The sequence below is a fragment of the Nyctibius grandis genome, chromosome 1 (assembly GCF_013368605.1).
Source record: "Nyctibius grandis isolate bNycGra1 chromosome 1, bNycGra1.pri, whole genome shotgun sequence".
NCBI classification, from domain to species: domain Eukaryota; kingdom Metazoa; phylum Chordata; class Aves; order Nyctibiiformes; family Nyctibiidae; genus Nyctibius; species Nyctibius grandis.
The window spans coordinates 125,245,246-125,273,195 of NC_090658.1; the positions used below are offsets into that span (position 1 = coordinate 125,245,246).

Below are 27,950 nucleotides of genomic sequence, written 5' to 3' on the forward strand. Positions count from 1 at the left end.
TGCCTAGATTTAATAATCATTATTTCATATTCATCTCTGGAAAAGATTGTTATTTTATGTATTCTTCTTCTCTTAGATCCTTATGCTTTAAATTCAGACAGAACAATTCCTTTTTGTAAGGGGCTTGGACTCACCATGAAGCATGGTCCATATGTGAAGCTTACGGCTTCATTTCTTCTCATCTCGACAGCAGTTCAGGTAACTTCTGACTCTCTAAGTCTGTGCGTTGGCCTCATTCCAGTCCCAGCATGGGAGAGTCTGTGACAGCTAAAATGCAAATAACCTTTGACTGGTGACTGGAGATGGTGATCTAGGAGGTGGTGCCTTCCCCTACAAATCAGTAGGGAACCAGAACCCTTTTTTTGGTGCCTGGGGGTCCTGTGTGGCTGGAGATGGTTCTTTCAAACGAGAAGCAAAACCAAAGTCCTGACCATTTAAAGATGGCTTTTTTCTCTTTTTTTCTTTTTTTTTTTTTTCATAAAAGGTGAGGAACTAGTTCTAGTGACCCATATTGGGTCATTATATGTTATCCATCTACAGTCTCCTGTGGTTTCAGTTGCTTAGAGAATGCTTTTTCTCTTCTCTCTGTTCTTTACAGCGTGTGCCACTTTAAACCATGGCCCCTTTCCTTTGCATAGGTGACTGTTCTCAGATAGTGGCTGAACTGGTTCATATGGAGTCTTTTGTGATGGAAGGCATTAGGTCAGACTAAGATGATGTCCATAGGCAGAAGGTCTTACCTGTCTCAGAGTTAGACAGAGCTAATTTTCAAATGATGACCTGCAGTTGAATGTGGCTCTCGCAAAACGATGCAATATGTCCTCCCGTAGAGAGAAGCTGTAGAAAAACGTAAGGCCACTCAGTAAGAAACCCCTATTCTCCATAGTCCAGCAGTCTTTTTAAAGCTTGATTTTTGAGCTATGTTCAACTCAGTAAATATGCTATTTTAGTGTGAAGCTGTACATATCAGTTCAAGTTGGCTTTATTTTGAAAAGCAAATAATATTCACATTTTTGTCAACAGACTCTTAGTCACATGAGCCATTGATCAAGTGAGTATCAGGACAGAGGGCAAGAACAGGGCATGTAGGAGACCAGCGCTGTGTTCACCAACAGTCCTGGTGAATTAGTGAGTTCCTTGGAAGGGCTGCTTAAATGTCTGTCTGCCAAAGCAGCACTGAAGTTTCCTGTTGGCCTGGATTTGGGTGCAGTTAGTAGGCTGTCCTTCACAGCATCTGTCAGTCCTTGCTGGAAGGCCCAAGGGTGAGAAACAATAGCAGAAGCATTTCTGCTTACATCTGGGAGCTGCAGGCACTGCGAGCAACAGCAGAGACAGGGAGAAGATGAAAGATGAAAGATCCCTTATGGTCCAGATCCTTCCAGCATCCATTCAGTCAGTAAGGATACAGGGCGCATCTGGTTGCTGGCAGCCAACTACTTGCTGACAACACCCGGAAAGGAAAAGATCTTCTGTCAGTCCATATCTCTTTGTTTTTCTATTTGTACAGACTGAAGGGAAGGTGAGTGGAGGCAGAAGCTGGAAGCTGTATTGCTCCAGTTCAGCCAGCATGAGCAGCAACCCTTGCTATTGTTACTCAAGGGAGGGACACTGACTTCATGGAATTTAGTGAGTAGATTACTGGTGAGCAAAGGAATAGGCAGGTAAAGATGCATTGGCCATAATCCCAGAGTGTGATATTCTATATCTAAAATGAAGGCAGCATAAACTGGGACACAAGCTAGGGAAGGCTTTGGTGGCAATGGAGAAGGGATGTAACTTTTATCCTCATTTGTATACAGATGATTGGCCACTTACAATCTACAAGGGCACAAAGTAGCAAGAGTTGGTCATACTGCTGTGGCATGAGTATTGAATCCTCCCCTGTCATTCCAGTTGTGCAGAATTGCTGGAGCTGTGCCTGAACCATATTCTGATGTTCAGAAACCCTCTGAGTTCTGCAAGAGCATGGTAGCAGTGGCTTCATCTGTCATTATAACACAGTGCAGCTAAATCCAATGAGTACTCAGACTTATGGAGATACCTGACCCAAAGCTACAGTCCACAGCCAAGGCTGTATACAAAGCCAGCAGTTAGCTGCTTCTGTACAGGAAGTTGGCATGACTGTAATTACAGCTGAAGAGTAACTTGTTTTGGAGTCAGAGCTTCTGGTGAAAGATTTATGGCATTGCTATGGAAAAGGAAGGACAATTTCTTGCAGTAGTCTGCAGCTGTGACTATGACAACAACACAAGGCAATTGCAACACAGGGAATGAAGCCTTTAGACAGAAACATCTCATAAGGTGGTTCCTGTTTTGGTCATTTTTATGCTATATTTGGCGCGTGGTTTACCTCTTGCTTGCCCCAATATTGTTGGCATGTTACTCCACTGATAGCAGGAGAGTTATTGCTTCTTTAAATTGTTGCAAATGAGGGAAGACAGACTCCCGAGTGCTACGTTTAACAGATCGGTCACCAACTATGTTTGGCTAGTATGGAGTGTGATGTCATTTTTGTCTTTTTTTAATTTTTCTTTCTTTTTTGGTGTTCACCAAATGTCTTCAATTCAACAGCTGGAGCAGAGCAACTTTGTCCTATTCTGCACTCATGCTGCTGATCTTCGCAATCACTTCCAGTATTTGGTGGTGACCATCTTGGTGAGTTGCACTTCTCTCACGTATTTTTATTTGATAGCTGGTTCTCACTGGTTTTTGGCACAAAATAACAGAAGAGTTTTGTGTGTAGGCAGAGCTGTTAAGAAGCTATGCCATCTTTTACATTGCCTGTTTGAAATAAAGCTGGTGTTCCCTACTGTACTGCTAAAAAATGCTTTGGAGCTTTTAATTCATTCCTTGTTGCTTTTACCTGTAAGTCACTTTCTGCTCCTGTAAGAGGCAAAAGCTGATGTCAGAAAGGAGGTCTGGAATTTTAGCTCCTTTTTTCCCTTTCCCCAGTCTGATATGCTGAAAATTAAACAACTTTTATTTGTGTATTCATACAGACAAGCCTTCTGGCAGCTTGCAAGGATAAATATTTAAAACATCCAAAGATATGAAGATTCCTCTCTAGAGCAATTGGCAGCACGTTAAAAAGATCCTTTTACAGAACTTTTTTCTTGAAATGCAGCGGTAGAATTCTGCTTGCTTAGGTGATACTTATAACTCAGTTACGCACTGCTCCTGTGCTGCATGATTTACTTTATGATTACAAGTAGTATTAGTTGAAAACTGCCATTTTCATCCTTCTGACCAAAGTCCTTTTAACACAAGTAGAACGTTTAATGTTGCATATCTACTGGAAAGTGCATGTACTGCACTTTTGAAATATTTTGTAGAGAATTTGTCGACCATATATAATACTGCAGCAGTCAATTTCAGGGGAGCTGTTGCATGATTTCTGACCCATATGGCACAGAGACTTTGTGGAACCATCTCAGGGGAACTTCATTTCCACTTCTTGGTCTCAGCCTCCCACCCTTTCTATCCCTTTTTGATTCTTCCTTTCCCACATTGTGAGACAGATCTTTTCCATTGATTAAACCCAAAATGTAGGAGAGCGAGGGATGACTGTTGGGTATCTTAAGGCTCGGCAAGTAATGGACACCAAGAAGGGAGACAAGAGACAGTAGAGTTAAAGTCAGTAAAGAGTGGAATATAACAGTAACAATGAGATGACATTTAAATTTAGGTCAATTGTAAGATTGTCATTAGTAGCAATACTTCAGTGCATTGGTTCTATGTTGCCTATAGTTGTTGCTGCTACCAGGTGAGTATTACAGTATATGAAAAGGTAATGTTGACTGTAAGCGACTATTTCTCTTACAGGTTGTTCCTAAGAATAAACATGTAGTATGGGATATGCACTCTAAGTATATCCTAAGTAAGTGTATCTTGTGCTTCAGCTTTCTTCCGCTATGATGGAGTAGAGCTTAATTCACTTACCGTTCGTCAGGTTCAGATAACGAGGCAAAAGGCATTAGCGCAAAATATGACTACTTGCAATATGTTTGAACTTTAATGACTCTATCCTGTATAGCTTTAACTGCTGCAGCTTATGTTAGGAAAAGGAAATTTTGACATACTGCCTTCTGATATTTGACTGTGGAAAACCCTCTCATGGATAGCTTTTGTTTGTAATATATAAGAGTGAATAAAAAACCAAAAAATCACTCAAAGGATGAGGAGAAACAGGAATCTGCAAGTTCACCTTCCTTTCAGACCCCAATGACAGACAAAAAGATGTCTGTGAGCTCTACAGCTGAAGAAGACAGTGGCAGTAAGCACAGTACAGATGTGGGTTTTTTGTCAATTGTAGGTATCAGCAGCTGTGAGCATTCCCTTCTGGCAGAAGTTTCTGCAGCGATTTGGCAAGAAGTGTGCAGCGTGTGGGATTTCGGTAAGCAAATCCCTTGAGAAAAAAAATCTGCTTGTGCTCACTTCATTTGACAACTGGAGCCACTTCAGGAGCTCTTTCAAGTGCTTATAACCTCAGGCTACATGAAATTTGCTCAGTTTCAGAGTTTGTTTTAAATCGTTATACCAAATTTCAGACAGATTCCAAGTTTCCAAGAGAAACTTTTGAGAAATGGATTGATGCGGAAGGGAGGTCACAGTTTATTAAGAATCTGCACAAGCTCTGCATTTGACTGCTCTCCGAAGTGAACCCCAATGAGGTTTTATAAATTCGGATCTGTGTTGCCTCAAGTTGACAAGTTATCTGTTGTGCAAGGCTTGTTTTGTCTTTGTATACGGTGCTGAGTTGACTGCATCTGTAATTCAGTCACAGAGGAGGAAACAGAAGTCTGTTACACATCCTTCTCTAGAAGCGTAAGAAGGCAGGGGTGCCCACATCCCTCTGAACAGAGTTGGACAGTTATTAGTGAAGTAAAGAAATAGGTGACCTACCTGAGAAAAGAAGCCTAGTTTAACTTTGACACAGCTCTGCAAAGCCAGCTCAGCGAGCCTGCCCTCATCTCTGATGGATTATTTGAAGTCCTTCACTTAGTGCAGACAGGAGCAATTTTCTGTCATCATCCTCAGTGAGTCATTGTATAGGCCCGTTCCTCCCCATTTTTCCCCTGTTTACCTTCAATTACTTACAAAAGAGGAAAGAAAAACTGTCTGTCTTGTGCACAACAAAGCATGAGGACTTGGAAAATCCAGCCTGAAGCTAATTGTCAAAATCTGAACAAAGCTGAAAAGTTTAGGTCTGGTGACAATTTTTGAATGTAATTGAACAGTTATAATTTTTGGAATTAAAATCTGTGTGTTGGAATGACTTCCAAAGAATCAGAAGTAACTTTAAAACCCAATTTCCAAATATGCTGAATTGTTATATGTTTTGAAGTAGGCATCTGGAATCCAAGTCCCATCCTCATTTCTTTTTACCACTCGAGCAAAGAGAATTGCCAAAAGCAGTATTGGACCATTGACTGGACCTGGGAATGCAGATTTCCTCCTTCGGAAATCTCCTCCTCTGTCTACTTGGCTATGAAATATGCTTTCTTCAACCAACTTGCCTCTATAAATTTAGTTTAACGTGACTGGAAAGCCTGTCAGCACCTCCGTAAACATGGTTTGACTTAATTTTACAGTTGAGTTGCTTGACTGTATTACGGTCTAAGTGGGGGCTGGACTGAGAAAAAGCCACCTCTCTATTTCACCTTGTAGATATTTCTCAAGGGACTCTGTGTGCTCAGTGATGGATTTTGTGTCTGGCAATGCATCACAGGAGCCTCCTATACTACCACCTTGTGTGATCTGTACAACTAATCTGTTCTCTGTCACTGTGAAGTAAAATCACATCATTTAAGGCTCCTATATTTGTCACTGGGGAATGTCCTTCTGGAAGAGAAGGAGATGGGGAGAAGACAAGTTTTTTTTCTCCAAAACCTTACTCAGCTTTCAGGGTGAAGATGTAATTTGAAATTCAGTTTCCTGAAAAAAAAAATCACACTACTCCAGACTAATTTTTCCTGTGAAAGTGTTTCCATGTTGAAGAGACCCCTGAAAGAGTGTAGAAGGCAGGGTAGGTAGATAAGCAACAAGAGTCTTGGCTTCCTTCCCCTGATATTGCTCCCTTTTTTACTCATGCCTCCACAAGAGATGACTAACAGCTTAAGTACTAAGTATCTAAACTTCCTAGAAGTTTAAAGCCTAGACTTTCTGGAAGTACATGGTCATACCCAAGCAGGATCGCTGATAGCATTCTTCCCATGATCAGGTTGGTGCACAAGCTAGAAATTATTCTCTTCTGTTTATTTGCTTCTGCTTCCATGTGCTATGTTCATTTACATTGTTTGCTCTGCCCTCATGGGGCAAACGTTGAACTTACAATCTGTAAGGCTCTCAGCTGGAGACTGTAGGTGAAGGTGTCATGAGAAATTTTAAGAAGTGTGGCGGCTTGTTGGTTCATGGGTTTGGCAAGGTGTCTACAAGTGGAAGATTGCTCTCTCTCACAACTCTAGCTTCCATCCTAGCCAATAATAGCTTTTGGCTGTGGGTTTTGGAGGATTTAATAAAAAATAAAAACAAACCCCAAATGCCCCCTATCTTTTCACCTCCCCACACATACGCAATTGTTTATTTGCCATCTATCAGCACTGTGCAGCATGGTGGAACGCCCTTCGACGAATCATGGCTGTGCAGCCCCTTTTGCACTCTCCCATCCCCATTTCCACTCGCATCCTAGCTGCACCTTTTCCTGTTTTGTCCCTCATAACACACTGCTGCACAGGCCAGTACCACCTTTAGCGTCCCAGTAGCGTCGCCTTCCCTAGTGCTGTCAGGGAATGGATGGAAGACACGTGATAACTGTAGGATATTGTTTATGACTCGGAGGGCAGCAGCCCTGTGACTAGGGAGCAGGGTGCCAATAATGGAGTATTTGCTTTGCAAGTAGGAAAGAAGGAGATGCATTAGCTGTTTATTGCAGCAGGAACGCTGGCCCCATTATTGCACTACTGTTGCATGAGTGAGACTTCAGGGCATTGTAGCCTCAGTCCTGTGGGTTGTGCTTCTCTTTCAGTAGAAAATTACAGTTACAGTGATTATTATTATCGATCTAGAATTTTGCTTAAGTGCTTTGGTTTCTGAGTGGGTGCCCCACGTGGAGCATAAGGCCGTCGTAAAATTGCTTACAGGCAACGTAAAATCTTGTATTGCTGGAGTGCTCTCTTGTGGTGAAACAACGATTTTGCCACAGCATTGGGCTTATGCAAGGATTATCTGTCTGTGCTGGGAACTTGCAGTCAGGAAAGGTTATTTTCTGCCTCCTTAGGTTAGGAGCAAATGCTTTAGATGGGAAATGCATTTAAAACATAAACATAATGGATTAGACTCCAGGACTCCCACAATCACTTATCATACAGAACTGTAAATAGCAGTGCTTAGGGAAATCACTCTCTGTGAAAGCTCTTCTCATACCGTCAACTCCCAAGCTGCAAGTATAGAGGATTGAAACGCTTAATGTTAAACTAATCCCCCATCATTAAAAAGCCCTGTAGATAAGCCCCTGGTTCTGGATTCTACATGTGCTGCGCCCATGGTTCACAGGCGTGTGAGATGGAGCATGTGATGGGTATGGGACAGCTGGGCTGTATGCATTCAATCAGCATTTAAAAGAGTGGATTTTCAGTCCTGTAAGCCCATTGCCTCAAGTTGAAGTTGAGGAAATCTGGTGGGTTTAAGTACTGCCAGAAAACCAATCCTGAGCATCCCAAATTACTTTGGTCTTGAGGGTAGCCTTAGTGACTTGTGCACTGTCGTGAGCCTGTCTGGCTGTGCGGTGTGGGAGTAAACCACACTGCCTTCCTGGTTTTAGTTATTGCTGAGTACCTAGATTTCTTTAAAGCGGTCATTGGAAATGAAGGTGCAAGCAAACTCTTCTTCATTCAAGACTCAAGATGATCTGTGAAACGGGATATTTACAGTTTAAAATGGCCCTGCGCCTCCTCTTGAAATGCAGCGTGATGGTGTTTCAAGGCTTTGTCTCTAATAGTAAATTAAACAGTTCCACTGGCCTAGAATAGAAACTGGTTTTTGGTCATCTCTATTATTAAATTGGCAGGAAAATCTTAGCACAAGCTGATTAGCAATCTCCCAAGAAGTATCTGGGCACAGTTTGGGAACTAGCCCACTTAAGGGCTCTTCACAAAAAAGTATTTATATGGCCACACTTCCTTTGGAGACTGTGAATGTTTAGGAGTATGAATGTGTCCGGGGTCTGCCAGTTGGCCTCAAGAGTGATAAATAGGCTCTTGGGACTGTTTAATTTACTAGTGCAGTTATAGCTCTAATACTGCTAACAGAGAAGGCACTAACGTTGCTTGTCCTATTTTTCTCTGATTCTTCTGGATAGGTAAATGCAGATTGGCTCAGGGCTCTTTGGAAATGCCATTTCACCAAAATACTGAAGCGTTAGGCATTGCTGTGCATGAACTGTTCTGTAACACAATCTTACATTTTGAAGGGAACAATCTATATACCATTGAGCAGTACATACTGTAAGTTAGATGTACTCTTTTTCTTCTTCCTCAGTGGATGATTCCTTTTACAGTCATGCTAGTGACCATTCCAAACCTGATCCTGGCTTACTTGGTGGCCTTCGTCTCTGGTCTGAGCATTGCAGCATCTCTTCTGTTGCCATGGTAGGAGAATTTTACATTTGAGGTGGTGAAGGGGGTATATGTCTACATTATATGTATGTACTACTGCATGGAATTTGCCTCCAAAAGAGGCAGAATTTGGCAAGAGTCACTTCTTCCAAGAATCTTTTTCTGTTTTTATAATAGAGGCTATTTGCAATGATGTGACTGGTTGCCCTGTTGTTAACAGATTACGGCTACTGTAACTATAGCTGCTCTTTGTACATATGAGTACGTAGATGAATCAATAATCTAAGTAGCTATAGAACTTGTGATAAAAGTACAGGAATGATGAAGTTAGATAAATCAATTAATGCTAAGCAATTAAGAACGTAGCAGAGGAAACATAAGCCAAGCTTTGTATCCCTACTTGAGCAGTCCTCTGTTACAGATCAAATAACACCAAGGATATGATTAAACGAAACTGAGAATTCACGGTCCTTTGCTCTTGAGAACTGAAAAGATGCAGGGAAAAAACTACTCAAGGGTGAGCAGGATGGGACATTTCCTCTCCAGAGGGAATAATTACTATTCAGGTCAAATTGAATAATGAACAGCTTTCACAAGACTGTTGCTGAGAGCACTGTTTTGCATTACTCATTTGTACAATGCCCTGAAAACTCCAAGAGATCATGGAAACGTAGTTTGGAGTAAGCTGTCAGACTACGTAAGCTTTCCTGCACAGAGGGTGAGAGCCCTTTTTTCCCAACAGTAAATCATGACATATATTGGAAATAAAATGTCAATTCACAATTGACATTTGAGCAGCTTCCGTTCTGATTCCCTGTTACCAAATTCAGTCTCTTTGAAGTAGAGAGAGAATAGATCTCATTGGCTTCTGAAAATGTTGTTAGCTTGTCAAAAGAGTTATTTCCGAGTGAAACTATGCAGAGATTCAGGGTCCCTTCAAATCTTAAGAACCATGTTTTTTTGTTGTTCTGTTTTTTAATATCACAACTTCTGATTGGAATGACAGTCAGTCTAAAGAATTCTGTCACCTCCCAGCAAGTGTTTGATAGTTTTTCAGCTGGTTTTCTACTTTGTAATACGTGGCCATGCGTTTCTTATGTGGATTTTTGCCCTCCTGTCCAGCAGTAGGACTTTTTGAACTGGATTCTTTCATGTGCGTGACTACAGCAATCAGATCTTAAAGAGGGAGGAGGGATGTACTATTTCAGTAAGTCTGGACTTTGAGAAGAGATTTTTGCTTGAGTTTTTCTTTTATCTTGCTCATCTCTAGGTCAATGCTGCCTGATGTTGTTGATAACTTTCGCCTGCAGAATCCTCATGGAAAAGGACATGAAACCATTTTCTATTCTTCTTATGTTTTCTTTACCAAGATGTCAGCAGGAATTGGATTAGGAATTTCTGCAGCAGGCCTGGAGTAAGTAACACTGTGTTGCCACTTAGTGGATCTACTCGGAAAGCATTCTGAGGTTACTTCGCCTTTACCCTGTGGAGTTAATTGCCTTTTTGCCCTGAGCCTGAAAGTGCCAGCAGCTCCAGATGGCTGACCACTAAAGATGGGATTGTTATCATCTGGGTCAGACCACTGAGCATTAAGTTGCCTGCCCTAGCATGTTTCAGTTCAGAAAGACCTGACTTCCCTTTAGATTTTCCTCTTTCCAAATTACTCATGTAAATTTTAGTGGCTTATATCATTAAACTAAACATGAAAGCTCAGCAGATGAAGGTCCCCTACAAGTGATACAGCTGCTTTGTGCATTCCCTGTTGCATTTGGGTTGGACTATATATATGTGAGCTTGTAAGTCTTTACATGGATTGGAGTGCTTTCTGGGGTGCCTAGTGGCCTGCTCAGCATAAAGGGATCACCAGTTCCTGCATGGTTTTAGGGAACGGGACACTGATCAGAGTCAGGAACAGTCTTTCTCACAGCTCTGCCCAACACCTAGACCTTGTCAGTTTGGAAGATGCTTTGTGTTCTCGTTCCACTTTTGCTTTGTCTGTTCTGACTAGACAGTCAGGTTGAGAAAGTGGTCAGCCATCTCCTGCCCTGCTTTTGTGCATGACCTAGCAGAAAGGGCCTTTGCCTCTAGCTGCTACAGCACACAAGCACAACAGGCCTTCAGCTGAAACTGCGAAATAACAGGCAGTGCTTGGCTGAACATTTTAGGCTTAGGAATTTTAGATGCTTACTGCTAACACCCTCAAACAAATCGCTGTTCACCAATTAGCCCCTTTTCAATTGCATTCCAGTTAGCTCCCAGTAATTTGCCAAGGCAGATGTTTGTGGGAGAACACAGAAGACAGAGTGATGCCAAATGAGCTGTAGCTTTCATAGGTGCATGTTCAGAGGAAAATAAACTTATTCCACAAATTGGGAATGGGAATTTGAATATATCAGCAGTTGTGGGACATGGAAGCCCTGAATCAATGAACTGTAAGTGTGTACCTAACTGTAAGCACTTGAGTAAATTTGTCTATCTTGAGAACAGTGCTTAAGTGTGTGCTTAAATTAATTATTGCTGTTGAAATTGGTTAGATTATTTGCATACTTTTAAAGCAGAGCCTAAACACTTTGCTGAATGTTAATAGGAAACACATAATGGATCAATTTCCTTGCATGGGATTCCATGCTTCTCTTAGTAGTTAAATGTTACATAATAATAATGAGAAAATACAGAGGTAATGCAGTTATCTGAAATAGAGCACCAAAATGAGATTTGAAAAACAAGATTTGAAACACGTAGTGGGGGGAAGAAAGAAAGAGAGGTATAGGAACAATGGGAGAAAATTCTTGAAGAGTGTTGGGGGAAAGAAGGGAGCCTTCAGATGAACAACTGCCTTTCAGCTTTCGACGTACACACACTACTGTTATTTCCTTTTGTTTAGGTTTACTGGGTACAAGCCAGGGATATGCAGACAATCCAACGATGTGATCCTCACGCTGAAAATCCTCATTGGAGCGGTCCCTGCTATCCTCATCCTTGTAGGTTTATTTATACTTCTTTTCTACCCAATCACTGAAGAAAGTCGGAAAGAAGCAAAGCTTGCGCTTGAAGAGTTAAGGTAGGTTTGAACTGGTAGCAAAGAGCAGTAACATCACCGCAGCGGCTCTTAGTCCTACTGGGCAACAAATTATTAGCTACCAACATACACCTCTGTATTCCTTACAACTAAACAGAACAACACTGAAACATGGGAAGTTCCATCTGAATATGAGGAGGAACTTCTTTACTTTGAGGGTGACAGAGCACTGGAACAGGCTGCCCAGGGAGGTTGTGGAATCTCCTTCTCTGGAGATACTCAAAACCCACCTGGACGCGACCCTGTGCAATGTGCTCTGGGGAACCTGCTTTGGCAGGGGGTTGGACTAGATGATCTCCAGAGGTCCCTTCCAACCCTTAACCATTCTGTGATTCTGTGAACACTCTCTGAGTTGAATTATTAACTGAATATTACAGCATTACATGCTCCAGTATCTTATTTTTGTAGTGTAGTACTACCTGCTTAGAGGACCATTTATCAGGTATATCAGCTGCTATATTTTACTTTTTCTCTGGGGTGGCGCACAAAGCACTATTGCCAGAAGCGAAGAATATTCTATGTAGCTAGAACCGAAGAACTTCTGGAGAAAATGTGAATAGTTACAATTTACTTGTATATAGAAGAAAATGGGATTCTTGACTGCATTCTTGGTGTTTATGGCGTATAAGAAACATCCAAACCATTTAGAGGCGTAGGCAGGAAAGATCGTGGGAGAAAAAGAAAGGACAACTTTGAGCTGTTCTTTCCCTTTTTCCCCTATCACTCTCCCTTCCTCCCCTTTCCTCCCTCTCCGAAGAAAATCTTGCTTAGCTCAAAATCATCCACCTCTGCCAAATGAAGCCTTGGTGTACTGAGGACGTACATAAGAACAGTCTGTGCTAGCAGACTGATGCATTAAATATCAAAATATGTTGTTACTCTGTCTTTTTTTTATTATCCCAAGTTACTGGAGTTGGAAACTGATTTCCACACTAAGGGATCAGTTCCAGGGCCTAAGCATGGGTATGGTAATGCAGTGGGTATCTGGGACCAACTCATTGCCCTCAGGTGTCTAAGATACTTGCATGGGATTGGCAGATGTGCCACAGGCCTCTTGGACACCAGCTGCTTTCTTGAGTGGCAGCTGCAGACCGGAGCGAACAGGCTAAACAATCTGAAATGGGACTGCTCCCTCCCTTTTAGGTCCTCTAGTCACTGTCCACAACAACCACACCTTGCCGGTGGTTCTTAGTTGTTTGAGATCACCAAACCGCAGCTTGATAGATGAGCACTAAAAGCCAGAAGTCTGTTCATGTATCATTTGTTCTGCCTTTAACAGAAGGAGCCATCAAAGCACGGAGAACCTGGATGACCACAAAGGGGACACCTCAGTCTCAAAGGTCTGAATACAATGACTTTCCAAATACAGTCTCACATCCCACACACAAACTCTGTGAGAGTCTTACAGGTCATTTCTCTGCTCACATTTTATCAAAAAGGATAAAGGATGATTCTGACACAGTCAGTAATGAAATCAAGAGAGGACACCACTGTGCAAAATAGATATCTAACTCCATGCACTGTGCTAAAAAAGACATTACAAATGTTCAGGAATATAAGATACCAAAGCCTTGGGGTTTTTTGTTTGTTTTTCAAGGGTTAATGGAAAGCTGTGATCTCATTGGAACAGGAGATTCTATGGACTTGTAGGTCAAGGGGAAAATGTGTAAATGTGATGCACCACCCAAATTTTAACTCGTGTGATGTACTTCACCCTTAGAGGCTGAGGTGGATTTTGAACATAATCTCTACCTGTAAATTGCACACCAGTGTGTTTGGAAAGCACTTGGGAATCCTGAAGTATAGTGTATAAAGTTAGGATCTGCTTTGTTTTGAAATGAAGCAAATCACTGATGCAGAGATGTTTTGAGGATTTTCTCATGAAGAGTTTTTCTGAAAGAGATTTTGATGTAATTTAACTTTATAGATTTTATATGAAACAGAATTTTACATTTCCCATTACTGGAGTTCCTTGCTTCTGAAACCTGTAAACTGATCTTTGTCAGAGAATGAGTACTTAACATTTTCAAAATCAACATCTCTCAGGATACCCAAAATCAGTAGTCCCTCCCAAAAATTAGACTATGGCATTCAAATTTCTGTAAATTTAAGTAATCACGATACTCACCCATTTCTCATGTGGTGTAGGCTTTCTTCCTCACAAAACACCATGACATGGCTGTTAATCTCAGCTGGCACACAGTGTTTTATAATAATGAGGCTACGCTTGACTTTGAAATGAGGATTTTTTTCAGTCAGGGATGTCATCATGCTTTAGATACATTAACTGAAACCTCATTTCTACTATCGATTCACACTGCTGAACACAGTGTGTAGATGACACACCTAACCTCAGGCACTTTCTGGAGCACTCAAGTTCAGACCTGGTCATTCTGGGCTTCTTCTGTAGTCAGTGGAGATAGAGAGACCTCCAGAAGCTGGCTCCAAGCTTAAGCTAAAATGACAGAACTCTGAAGACATATCTAAATCTGGAGGAGGGAGTGGTGAATCCAAGAACTGAAGGCTTGTTCACCTTCAAGAAATTAGCACAATGCAAGACAAGACACGAATTTACAGCCCGATGGTTTCACTGTATGAATATGTGGGAGGGTGCCTTCATTTTGTACTAGAAGTGCCTTTGGAGGATGGGCTTGCCGCTGGTGGGGAGCACTTGCAGTAGGTGTCACTGGAGGCAGTGACCACAAGTCATTTGCTCAGGGCCATCTGGGAAGTGACTCACGGTGCTGGGACTGGAAACTGGGAAAGCTTTAGCTGAAAAGACACTGTGAAGTAGAATCAGTGCATCCACTGAGCGTCTCAAGTTTAGTACTGAAACCTTTTCAGGCAAGTTTGAAGTCTAAGGCCTAACGAACTGTCCCAGTTCAGCAAAATGCTTAATCATGAGTGAGCTTTTAAAGATCTATTTTGAGTGTGTGGGGGTGAGAGTTAACTATGTTTAAGACTTCTGTTGAATTGAGATCTAAGGCTGGGGTTTTTTTTTTGTTTTGGTTCTTGGACAAATCAAGATTTGTATGCCTGGGGCATATGTGTTTACAACAATAAAACCCATAAGCCTGTTTACAATTTTGAGTCTGACGGAATTGGAAATAGCAGATATACTGCACTTCTTAAGTAGGTACGTTATGTTGTAATATCACATAGCTCCAAAACATCATATAAAAGAGTTTTGGGGGGTTTTGATTTATTCTGTAATATTTGTGTCATCTTTAAAAACAACCAGAAGTCCCAGTAAAGGCCGTTAATGTTTTTAATGGGTTATGTTTTCAGCTGCTATAAATCTGTAGCTACAAGGCAGTGGATCCATATCAGTTTACATAAGCCAAATACTTAGCCCAGTGATAAAAGAGTTGCAGAAACTGCTGGCTGTGGTTAATTGCAGTAATTTGAATGTGGCTTAAGACATTATTTCTAGATCAGTTGTGCAGTTGCCTCTAAATTGCACAACACCAATCTGAATTCAGTCTCTTGCAAGGTAAACTTGGTTGATTGTAAACTGTTTTCCTCTTCTTCAGAGAGACAATGTAATATTTATCTAACAGCGATGTGCTCAGTCCTCACTTTGCGTATGGTAGCCATGATGGGAACTGCCAAAATAAAATAGAAAGCTTCTGTAGATGAAATGTAGCAGAGTATTTTTATATTTTAAAAATCTCAATTATTTTATTTTATTATCAGAGTTGTACTTTTGTTAAGAAAATGAATGTATTTTTCTAAAGTAAGTAGAATGGAAGAATAAGTGCAAAGTAAGTTGGTTTTTTTTTGTAATTTTCTTTTTTTAAGGCTCGATGTTGGTGCTGTAAAATGAATGTACTTTGTATGTCTCCTTGTCAATTTTAAATGATGTGTATCCCTTATGTATGTTCAGAACATGTGACTGAAAGAAGCACATTCTTATATCCACAACCATTCAGATTAAATGCTAATCTAATGTAAATGTCCTGCCTTGCACTGATTGGCAGTAACAAGGGCCATGTTCAGTCCCCAGGGGCTCTCAGTCAAGCAATACCCAAATACAGTTGTAAGAATATGGGAGATTGGATTAAATCAGGTGTGTTTGTGTAATGGACAGCACTCCCTCACCTGCACACAAGCAGTTCTAACAAATGGATTCACACAAATAGAGGAAGAAAAGCATAATGGAGTTACGTGTCACTGGGTAGTCCCCCGTGAGGCAAACCATGCCCATTCCTTGCCCTGACTGAAGCATAGTGAGGGCAGCCCAAATCTTCTATACTGGGCTGGTTGCTGGTGTAGTCAGTAGCTGAGCTAGTCACTGGTCTTCTCTTCCAGTTTGATCTCCCTTGTAGTTTCTGCCTAAAAATAATGTTGGAACCTTCCAAGCTTATACCGCCTTCCTGAGTGGAACTGCTGGTGATCAGTCTCACGGCAGGTCACAGCTAACCACGTAGGCAAGCTGCCATTCCCCATCAAGCGCTGAAGGAGGGGGTTGCTGTCAGCCACTGCCACCAGCTGTGTCTCCTGCTAAGCATGTTCTCCCGCCTTGCTGTACCCTGTCTGCCCCTGAGCTTGCTGACCTGCCATGGCTTAGGTGGATTAGATCCCTTGTGCTGAGTCCCTCACTTTAATAGGTGAATATGACTTCGGACATCTGCTCCCGGGGAGTCCCTGAAGGCTGGGACCTTCGGTGTCAGGTCACTGGGTTTTCAGGAAGGGCTCTGTAGATTTGAGTGCTAATTCCTTAAGTCACTCCTGCACCTTATAAGAACCGCTGCTAGATTCAATCCCTGCTGCATCCTCTCGTCTCTATCCACCTTCTTCATTCCAAGTAAAATAGTTGAAGCGGACAATGATTTAAAGCCAAACCCTGCTTTTTTTGGGTTCATAGTCTGTTTCCAAATACCACTTCCTCATTTCCTTTTCTACTTGCCTTTCTGGGATGTAGATAGAAAATGCAAAATTAAATCAATCTTCTTGAGAGGAGGAGTTTCCTTAAGGGAAACCCGGGTCCTTTAAGACCTGGTATTTGTTGTCCAGCTCTTCAAAGATGAGGAAGAGAAGGCAAGTTAGTTTGAAGTCTCATGCAGTAGGGTACAGCCAGTAGCAGTCTAGTGTATAGTGGTCAATCACATACCTCGTATGAGTTTCATATCATAGTTCTGTAAAAAACAGTCTCAAAGTGTTACAATAGAGTCTCCCTTCAGAAAACTTCTAGGTGGATTGATGGAAAGGTCAGTTGGATTTGTACAACTGGCAGATGAAGGAGGGAGTTTTGTTTTCCTGCAGTTTTTGAGATCACAAGTTCCTCGTGCTGCACTGAATGCTTTTCTTCACCTTGCCTCTCTGCAAGACCATGGTTCAGATACCTAGCAAGAGTGCTCAGTATTACGGTTACAAAAATGTGTATATGTTATAGGCTTAAAGTATGAAATCAGATAGCTTTCACATCATTAAGCACCAAATCTGCTGCATAAAACAGATCCTAACTCCCTGGGAAGCTTCATTCAAAAGGCAAAGCAGCAGCATCTGTCTCTGTCCCTGAGGCAGAGGAGGAGACTTTTTGCTATGTTGCACCCGAGAATTTATAGTCTCTGGACACAAACTGGCATGACACAGAGCTGAACAAACAACAGAGGGAGAATGGTCCTAGAGCCATGGCACCCTGCAGACAGATTGGGTCCTCAGTATCATTTCAGAGACATTTACAGAGCAGCAGTCTCTAACCCTACCTGGAGAGCAGCAGTGCTGTTGGATGGTAGAGAAACATGAATGTTTGCTCTAGAAGTGTGGAAGCAGAAATAAATATTGGTGGGCTCTGTGCTCCTGTGGGCACATGAGAGGAAAAGGGTCTTGCTTCTCCCCACTATGGATATTCCACATGGTCATACTTTGTCCCAAACTCCACATATCTAAACTTGTGCTTTACCCCCTTAGTAACACCAGTGCAAAACCACAGGCCCTTCCGCAGGCACTACTTCTAAACAACAGCAGTGTAGTATTTCAGGCTTTGATAGAAGAGAGGAAATGGGGGACAACACAGTGTTGTCAAGGATTTCTTTATTATGCAAGTTTATGATAATCTAAAACCACCAACACATTAAAGACCAAGATGGAAACTTTTGCTCGGAAGCTTGTAAGAACACGTGTTTTCAACCACTGATACAAAGGCCTGCTTTATACTTGTTAAAAAACACTGCTCAGTATAAAAAAAAGTTAATGTTTCCAAGGATCAAATAAATAATTTACAGTGATATGCACCAAAAAAATTATGGAAATCCAACAGAGAGTTGAGACAGACTGTTGTTTAGAATTTGCAGTCCTACACAGTAAATTTAAAAGTCTCCCATCGTAAGACAGGCATTACAAAATCACTGTCAAAAATTAAATTTTACTGCTGGGCTGTTCTGAAGGCTTGCTGCTGTCTAAAGTCTTGGAGGAGCAGTCTCTGAGGACTTCCAAAGAACTCGTGATATCCAGACTTTCCGAAGAAGCAGGTCTACACCCTTCTGTAGAACTGATGATGTCCAAAGTTTTGGAAGAACGGGCACTGTAGCCTTTCGTACTGGCATCTCTTACAACTATCTCCTGCATGGATGTAAACGTTAATGGAACAAAGCCCTCACTGTCTGCTGTGAGAACAATCCAAGATGAACCTGTGAAGACACGTAAACATCTGTTTATAAATTATCCTGTAATTAGGTATGTTTAAGGTATAAAACATATTTCTTTTAAAATTAAATGGTTCTGTATGTTTACAGGTTTTCTAGCAAAAAAAAAAAAAGCGCATGGGGAGATACAGGTTGTATAATCTCAACAATAAAGTCAGTTAACAACTATGTGAAACAGGTTTCCGACCAATTTTGCCACCAGGAGACGAGACTAATAAATGCACGCTTCAAAAAGGAGGAGGAATGAAATTCTGAACAGAATTCATAAGCAGCCAGACTATGTTTAATTAGGTATTCATAAGCTACTTCACAGTGCTTAAGATATGCAGATACTGTAAAAAGCAGAAATTTATTAAGTTGACAAATTAATATCATAAAAACAATTCAGAAACTGCTCCTATTACATAACTTGAATAGAATTAATTCCAATAAATACAATGAAGAAATACTGTACCATACTGTACAAACCCCCCTCTCTGGTGAATTTGCTATTTGACTTCACATCACCATTAGCATTATTTTTACAATTGGAAATCGTTTACTGAATCCAAAACACTGACTTGTACCAATTCATATAAACCAGAGAATTTTCATGCTTGTATCCATTAAGTTGATGAAGAAATAAAATAGAGCTCATGGGGGGTGAAGGAATTCAGGGAAATATTTCCAGCCCTTTGTAAATTTACATTATGTAACTTCACATCACAAGTAAGGTCATGAGACGATTGTAGCTTAGAAGCATGCAACCCTTTAATCTTTTGGGTTAACATCTCTTTTGGACCAAACTTTAAAATCAGTACAATTCAGGAATTTGAAAATACCATTCCTACTTTGCCCATTTATCTAGTCGTATTTGTAAAATTAATAAAGAATCCCACTGTAACACTGTTTGCTTTTAAAATTTATCTAGTAAGGCCAGTCATGTACTTGATGATTACTCACTCCTGGGCGACCAATTCTGTTAAGTTTATGTTTTTAAGCTAAAAATGAGAAGTAGAAAGTAGCGCAGGTAATGGAGACATTTTTCTTGCCAGAAAGGGAAGTTGTTCAAGTCTTACAGCTCAAAATAAAAGTCCAATCTCAAAAATTGAGAGACCAGTATCTGCAAAACTGCCTACTGTTATTGCTGGGTATATCACACGTTTCTGGGTTGTGCCACAACATTAAATAGTCATAGAATCACAGAATTGTTCTGGTTGGAAAGGACCTTTAAAATCAAGTCCAGCCATCACCGTGTTTCAATACAGGTAACTGATCCTGCAACAGGAAAACTACTAAACTCATGTAAGATAGTGGTAAGAACCTTTTCAAGATTCAACTGCTAGTGAATGATCTGACTACAGTTTTATCTAGGTATTGGAATACTAAATTCCAACAGCTACTTAGAGAAAAATAAAACTTGCACAATGCTAGAACAGCAGCCTTAAGGCTTTGGGGTAGTTGCAGTAATCTGCAAGTAGGCAGGCAGCAGACACGGTAGGCAAGTAGCTGGAATATAGTACAGAGAGTATCTGTAGTAGTGAGAGATCGTATCCCAAAAGTATGTTTTCTGCCTTTGCCAAATTAAGACACTTAGAATTGACACATTCACAGACACACAGGATGTGTGTGGGATGAATGGGTAACAGCAGAGAAGAGCACAGCAGTAAGAAAGGTGGTTTTCTTCACAGCAAAACCTGAAGTGAAATGCACTGCTAAGATTTACAGAGCTACTTTTGTGTTTATAAAAAACTACAGGATTTCTTAAAGGAGATCAGATGCTGGAACTACAGATGAAAATATAGAAAACTGTATCCCAAAACCACCAATCAACTCTAACCTCCTCATTACTCAGACTTCTCCATTTAGAATAGCTGAAAACATAAATAAAATTCTGGGTGACAATAATTTTCCTGTATAATTAGCTACTTGATAAGGGGGTATCAGTACGTAAAAGTTTGCTCTCTTTTTTTTTAATAATGTAAAGATTCTTCTCAGTAAAAGCCCAGAGAAGAATCTTTATGTTATAAAACAAACGAGCAAACTTTTATTAATAATCTTTTATTATTTATTCCTTGTTTTTTTTTCCAGATGGGATTATGCATATGGCTACTGCTCACTGAGAATGTCACATGCGTTTAAAGCGTTTGTATGACTGGATAATTACAACATACCATGTTGCATTTCTACAAGAGAGAGACTGAATATCTGCTGGACTGTATTTAGACGGAGTTTACCACCACAAAGAATAACAGCTCGTCTTTCATCTGAATCACTTCTGGAAAGCTGCTTCTGTAAATACAAGAAACAAATCGTTAGATACCGTGATGTGTATTTAAGCAGAGATGTCAAAATGGCATTAATCAAAACCGGATCACAGACACACCTTCAATGACATCATTTACAGAAAGGCAAATGCTGTGTTCACTCAGACCCATTTGCAAGATTTATACTTTATAGTCTCAGCTCTCAAAGAGACAAACTGTGAGTGACAGCAACAAGTAACTGTGCTAATTCAGCATCTGTCAGAACAACAGGAGAGGAAATCATACACTGCTGATGAAGAAACCATGAGCTCCATCCACAGCACAACCCTGACTCTCATCCTACCACCTGCCAGGGACATTTTCCTGGTGAGTCTGTAAAGCTGCAGGTTTTCCCATCCTCTCCTCGATCCACAGCTTAAGAAGAGGTGAGAACTCCTGCCTGTGAATGTTTGGGAGGAAGAAAGGACTAACAGATCAGAAGGGCTTGTCTGTCTCACCTCTGACCATCACTGCCCCAAGCCTTAAAATCCGAAAAGCGTATTCAAAGAATATCCCCCACAGGGCAGAGCAAAGCATTTTTTAAATCTGCAAAAGATCAGTTGTTACCAAAATGACAAACTCCATCTTTGCATAGGATAAAATTCACACAACGATGGCACTTCCCAGGAAAGCCTTGATGACATCTCTGGGTCATGACACAAACATGATGAAGTACATTCCACTCCTTCTCCGTGCGGTGGATGGACCCATCCACCCGCAAGGAGGGTGTATGGTAGAGGGGAGGTCAGAGATGCACACAGGCTCTTCACCCCCTGCACTGATAAACGCTGCTCTCTCCAAGACACTGCTTGTTTGGGACATTTTGGGTTTCCTCAACATTTTGTAAAATACAGCGAAGAACTTGGGCAGTAGAGAAACAATCAGGGCTCAGCACATGAGGTGAGGATCCCTGTTCGCCTGTTAACGATTTCTGAATCAAATATGCTCTGACTGAAGTTAAAACACAGCGTTTTCTGCCAGACTTTCCAACGTCATTTGTAATTCAAAAGTCAAATGTTTTTCTTGCCACAAATCATCAGTGATCAAAACAGGTAGGTAAAACTGCAGCACTGCTTTCATTTGTGAAGCACCCCCATGCAAGTGTAGCTCATCTAGCTCTTGGAACACTAAGACCAACTGATATGTAACTCAAATTATATGCAAAAATTCAAATTATATGTAAAAAGAGAGCTCAATATAAAAATGTAACAAAAATTAGTGCTACCTCAAATTAAAGTAGGCTTCTAAACAAACACCTCAGACAAACGAGACACCAGACTGGCTGAGGGAAAGTTTCACCTCTCAGAGTAATGCCCCATATATAATTAAGACTTAAGAGAGCTAGAAAAATTAGACTTATTACAATTATTAAATATTTACAATGGAAAACAGTGAAGAGAGTGAGGGAATATGATCTAGGACCTAAGAGTTCAGTGCTACAAAAGTTGAGAATAATAAGTTATTGCAAAAATAAAGCTGAAAAATAAGAGCTTATTGAAAGGAAAACAGCAGTTTAAATGACTTTGAATATTGACTAAGGTTTTTTAATCTGAATTCTAGAAGAGACCTGGAAGTGTTTTGATAATCAGGTAACTTACACTTTGTAGCATGAGATTTGGAAGTGCCTTCTTTCAGCCAAGGAAAGTGTCTTTCACCTTAAATTTGATTTTTAAATCCATTTTTAAGCTATGTAAACCGAACTATCTACTGTGTCCCTAAGGGTGTTTTTTTCCTTCTCAGATGGTGCTTTCAATACTAATTAGCAACATTTCAGTTGCAGAGCCAAAGCATTGGTTTTTTTTGTTTCAGTCTCCATTATTTCAGTTGTCCTCACAGGAGGACGGGAGATTTATACCAACTCCCACCCATAGAAATTTTCACCTGTCTAAATTTCTAAACAGAAAGCTTCACAAGTTGCCTAGGAAAAACATTACCTTCCAAGAATTTCATATAAATCTTTAAATCTGCAATGGAACTCTCACGTGTGGGTTCTCTGGAGTCCCATCAGCCTCTGTGCAGGAGAAGGTCTACCTGCGTGGGTCAGAGCCAAGGAGCTCAGCCCAGTGTGAGGCAGGGACAGGGAGCTGCTCATTCCGCAGTATTACATCACTTCACAAACACTGAAAGCCTGCAGAGTCACGGGACTTGGAACATTAGTCCCACCTACAGGAACAGGATGGGAATCTAATCCTATTGACCATTACATGATAATGGTCTTTTTTTTTCTCCCCAGAAATGCTCTGGTTTTACCACTGGTACACTCAGCGGTGCAAGAATGAAAGCACTACTACAGCACGCATCTGAAACGGCAATGATTTTAGATACATTAGTTTAAGTTTTGTTTAAGAAATTATCTGAAGTATTTCCCTCATTCTGTCTCCTATCAGAGACAATATAAATACGTAGTTTTAAAAGAACCGTAAATAGGGACTGAGATGCAATTACAGGAAGAGCAGGGAAGAAGGACAACAAAAACAAATCAGGCTTACATAAAGCCTAAATAAGGCTAAGTAGGACTCCTATGGATTCACCTGCATGCAGCAAGATCACTCATATGGACCAAATTTGCACATACTAAACATTGGCAGGATGTCACCCTTCCTGCGCATGACCTGACACGCGCTCGTGTTTTAAATCCGTACAAAGAACATACCTCCATAAACAGATTTTATCATTAAGGCTTCCAATATTAAAATTACCTGGCAGGTGATGTTAATAAAAGAGGGTTCCTGAGAAGATGGGTACACTGGAATATTACTCTTCCCAGATTTTAGCAGCTCAGTTAATTCACACAGACGATGCTGTAATTCTGTGAAGTTACCGGACAGTTTTTCTACATTTTTCGAAAAGTAACTCGCCTCCTTTTCACTTAATAGGTTATTCTTGTAAGAATTTTGTATTTTGAAAGCTGCATCTGCCTGCCTTTTTGGAGATGTTGGCTTGTTAGAAAATGCCAGCGATGCAGCAGACAGTGCCGCAGCCCGATTAACTGGTTCGGCATCGAGAGACTCAACAGCTGGAGGAAAATTCATAGAAATCTTTTTCTCTTTGAGGTCGCTCATGTTCAACAAGAAGCTTTCTTCATAATCAGGACTCTTAATTTCTTCAACAAGTTTCCTTCTGCTGACAGGGGTCTGAGTGGCAGCACGATCTGGTATCAAGAGTCCACGGCTGAGGGGGTGAACATCTGTAGAGAGATCATGAGGTATGTTTGAAAGGTTCAAACTGGAGCTCCCATTAACTGATGCGGATGCTGAAGGACCCATTTCAAATATTAGTTCCTTAATCATCAATCGGATCATATATTTGTCTGATCTTGAAGAGGGAAGAAATGCAGGGTCAGTGAATTTTTGTCTTCCAACCAGTATCAGTAACAATTTATTGGTCAAGAAACACAAACCCTTTGGTTTCTCATTTTTCTCTAGCTGAATTTGTTGAATATTGGGTAAATTGGATGAAGTCAGTGAATAGACTAAAATAACGTTACAAGTATTGGAGGCAACTGATACAGTTTGAGTTTTGGGGTCAAAAGCCATTATATCAGGAACCAGAATGCCCGGGATACTAACTTTTTTGGTAGAGGTAACCTTTCTTTCAAAAGTCACCAAGATGAGATGTGAAGAATCTTGGCCACTTCCCGTTAAGTAGTCCTTGGGCCTCAGATAAAGAAGAGGATTGGAATCAGCACCCTGCTTGCTAGAAAGTATGTGAGTTAGATCCACAGGAGATGTAACAACAGACAAGGACTTCTCAGAGTCCAGTGACTTTTTCCCCCCATCCATGGAATACTCTTCCTCACCACATAAGCTGGACTGTGAGGGGAAGGACTCTGTTTCAACGCTCGCTGGAAGTTCAAATGCAACACCAGCATTTAAGCCGCAGATCTTGTCTAGGGGAAGCTCGGTGGCAACAGCAACTTGGAAATTCAGAGTAGCTTCCACAGCACAGATGTAGCCTCCCACATCAAAGACTGGGCAAAAAGAACAAGCGTTCAGTGTTTTCTGAGCATCATCCCAAATATAAGAATGAAGGGCACTGCCTACTCCCACTACTAAGCGATTGCCTTCCTTCGTCCAACAAGCGCAGTGGATGAGACCGCTGCCTTTAATGTCTGCTTTAATTCTGGAGCTGTTGAGGTGAACAGAGTGTAAGACAGAGGCATCCCGTGTAGTGAGCACAGCCAAGATCTCCTTCTTCGGATGCCACACGCAGCCTTGGGGGAGCACGGGAAACGGCTCGCTGATGTCACATATCTGCGAAACTAAGAGCTTATTTCTTTCTGTAACATTAAAACAGAGCTGCCAAATGGTGATATGCTTTTTATGTTGAACAGCGAGCAGAGCTGGGGCATCGGGGGGACACGGGCCCCAGTAGAGTCCATGGACATGTTCAAACTGACCGACAACACTTGAGTCACCAAATTTTGGTTCTCCATTATGAAGGTGTAAAGCAGTCAGTATCACCTGTTTCCCATCTGTCCAGGCAATACCATGCACAGGGTGAATTGCTTGGTATAAGGCATTAAGGCCAGTTCTCAGAAGCTTTGCCTTTCCTAGCTCCATGATTTTTAACGTGAGACATCTAAACAAATTGGAATGAAGAGAAAAAAAAAATTATTGTAGTGGATAGAGGACAATACCTGTACAATTATTTAGCTCATGACCCTGTTAATGCTGGACTCTTCCTTCCAGTGAAGTCAATATACACATAATGTGCATCGATGCTTAATCCCCAACCCTAGAATTTTTTGTTTATGATGTTTCCACAGTGAAACGCAATTTTAAGAGAAAGAAACTTTGCATTTTACACAGGCTTAGTCTGCTGCATTTTCATCACAAGACCAGTCCTTTCATTCCAATCGACAGGTTGCTGCTTCTCAGAACATTTTCAAATGACTTCAGTATTGAAAATTTTCAGAATATCACCTCTCACTCTCAGCTTCATGGACCATTTGTGATCAGATAAAGTAATCCCTTACAAGTATAACCAACCATTAATGTATTATCTATAAATCTGATCCTGTATTAAGTGGGTGAGCATGAGGCATTTGTATGGTTATTCCAGAAAGCTCTCTAAAAAAAGCAAATGCAATTTTGAACAAAGTTAGCATCAAAGCAGATCCTTCTGAGGAAATGAATGAGAAAAGAATTTAAAAGAACTCAGAATGCAGGCAGGGGACTGACCCATCTACTTCAGGCATGAGCCACACTATGATAGCATATGAATGGCTCATGATCTTCAACATTCTCTAATGCACTGATACTTTTTTTTCTTTTCCTAAGTGATTCAGCACCTTTTTGTCAACATTCACAAACCACCTTGTAGCTCGCTACTGTTTGTTGGGCAAAAGAGATGAAAGCTGTAGGCAGCTGACTCTGCCCGCAGAATGGTATTTCCACATATCTGAATATCCACATAAAAATATACATACATTTTAATATGTTTTTTTTTTTTAATATCTGCAGTAATTTTGGGGACATTTTTATCATTTGGATATTGCTTTCAGAGTACTTATTTTCATAGTGTCCTGCAAAGTAGAAATTACTGTTTTATAGGTAGGAAATAAAACCACAGAAAACCTTCATTCCACTATTTTGGAAAAATGGGTTACATGATTTGCCTGACACCTCAAGAGAAGCCTTTTCAGTTCTCTCTACAGACCATCACAGCTTCAAGAGGCAGAATGGGAAACTGCCAGCAATCATTATTCTCCGTAATCTGTGACCAGGTGTCTGTGACATGCAGAAGCCATATGCAAGGCACCAAAACTTCAGAAGGGTTCAGGATTTTACACATATTTCTATTTTTTGAGCTGTGAGCAATCCCTACTCTGTGCACAGAAGCCAATTCAAAGGAATTGATGGTTTCCTCACTTAAGATTCTCCGCAGGATTTGGCTCAGCTGCAAAGCCATGGCACAGAAGGAGTTGCAGCTTTAGTAAGAAACACAAAAAACAAGAAGAAAGTAGTTGAGAAAGTCAAACTGTCAAACTGGAAGGGTTTATCGCAATGTGCAGGGCCTGGCATTACCCGGTATTTTAATTAACTATTTGTGGATGACACCAAACTTGGAGGAAGGGGATTGGAAGAGCGGATTTCAGAGACTAAAATTAGATAGAAAAAGTTATGTTATGATGATCAAGGTATCTTCTTCTCAAACGAATAACAAGTGCAAAATAATATACTTAGTGGAGGAAAAAAAAAAAAACAAAACACATGTGAATACCTCTCCAGGAATAATTCCCTGGGTAGCAGTATAGCAAAAAAGGATCTGGCTTGCAGTGGATCACAAATTGAATATTTCAGTAATGTGAGAATGTTGCCAAATAAGACAGTATCATTCTGGAATGTGTTTAAGAGGGATGCCATAGACAAGGGAGATAACTACCCCATGTCCTCAGAGGTAACAGCATCTCCACTGGAGTACTGCGCCTAGCTCTGAGTTTTAACAGTCGAAGGATGATGGAAATGCTTAACAGAGCTCAGGGACCAGAACAACACAAGAAGGGGGTTCAGTCAGTTTGGAGAAGATTGTGAGTGGAAACTTGCAAACACCCACCAGGCTGCTGACAAGAGAACACTGACCCATTGTTCTCCAGGTCTGCTCTGGACAGTGCAAGAGAATAATCAGCTTAGTTTCAACAAAGGAGATTTAGGTCAGCTATTAAGGAAAAATTCTAACTGTAAATGATAGCTAAGCACTGAAGCAGGTTACCTTGGAGAGGGGGAGAAGGCACTAAGAGCCAATTAAGTAAATGTCTGTCAGGGATAAGTTTAAGTACGCTGGATCCTGCCTCACGGTAAGAGAGCACCCAAGATACTTCCTAATCAACTTCACCATCTGCCTGTCTCCCCTCTGAACTCCAGCGTAACCAACCTCAACCTTGTTAAGCAACTGCCACTTGCAGGAAAATCAAAACGATAGTTGTTCGTTCTTCAAGCACTCTGAATCACGTAGGCTGCTGGGCGATACTTACTAATGGCGGGGACATAGTAACGTGCCTCAGAAGCCATGCTAAGATGCTAAGCCTCCTGGGCCATCTGGAGAGGTTCCTGTGACACAAGAGACGTTTTACGCTACCCACAGCGGACCTGGAACAGCCAAAGCAGCCACGCACCCGCCGGCCATCGCGCTCCAGCCGCCTCGCGTCCAAACCCCCGTCCCTCGGCCGCCACCGCTCCCACCTGCGTACGCCATGGCGCTCGGGGCGTCGAGGCGTGCCACCACCGGCGAGGCTCCCGCCAGCCGCCTCCTGACCGGCGGGCAGCCCCCTCCGCGGCCGCCCCGGCCTCGCCTCGGGCCCTCCCGCGCGCCCCGGCCTGGCACA

General features: G+C 41.3%; 2 protein-coding genes across 2 annotated transcripts in view; one reads left to right on the forward strand and one right to left on the reverse strand.

Annotated features, from left to right (window-relative positions):
• MFSD2B (MFSD2 lysolipid transporter B, sphingolipid) overlaps window positions 1-13,460 on the forward strand; it is a 37,807-nt gene extending 24,347 nt beyond the window's left edge. The window contains exons 8-14 of the mRNA XM_068396661.1: window positions 77-198; window positions 2,572-2,655; window positions 4,313-4,393; window positions 8,536-8,645; window positions 9,883-10,026; window positions 11,497-11,673; window positions 12,971-13,460. Of these exons, the coding sequence (XP_068252762.1) occupies window positions 77-198; window positions 2,572-2,655; window positions 4,313-4,393; window positions 8,536-8,645; window positions 9,883-10,026; window positions 11,497-11,673; window positions 12,971-13,037 (785 nt within the window). The 3' untranslated portion in view covers window positions 13,038-13,460. The remainder of the gene's footprint in view (window positions 1-76; window positions 199-2,571; window positions 2,656-4,312; window positions 4,394-8,535; window positions 8,646-9,882; window positions 10,027-11,496; window positions 11,674-12,970) is intronic.
• A 4,250-nt stretch (window positions 13,461-17,710) lies between these two features.
• Window positions 17,711-27,677, reverse strand: LOC137669237 (WD repeat and coiled-coil-containing protein). The gene is made up of 4 exons (XM_068411231.1): window positions 27,600-27,677; window positions 23,323-25,204; window positions 20,492-20,609; window positions 17,711-18,323 (listed from the first exon to the last, which is right to left on the reverse strand). The coding sequence occupies exons 2-4, from the start codon at window positions 25,183-25,185 to the stop codon at window positions 18,052-18,054; spliced, it is 2,253 nt and encodes a 750-aa protein (XP_068267332.1). The 5' UTR covers window positions 25,186-25,204; window positions 27,600-27,677; the 3' UTR covers window positions 17,711-18,051.
• Window positions 27,678-27,950: the final 273 nt, after the last annotated feature.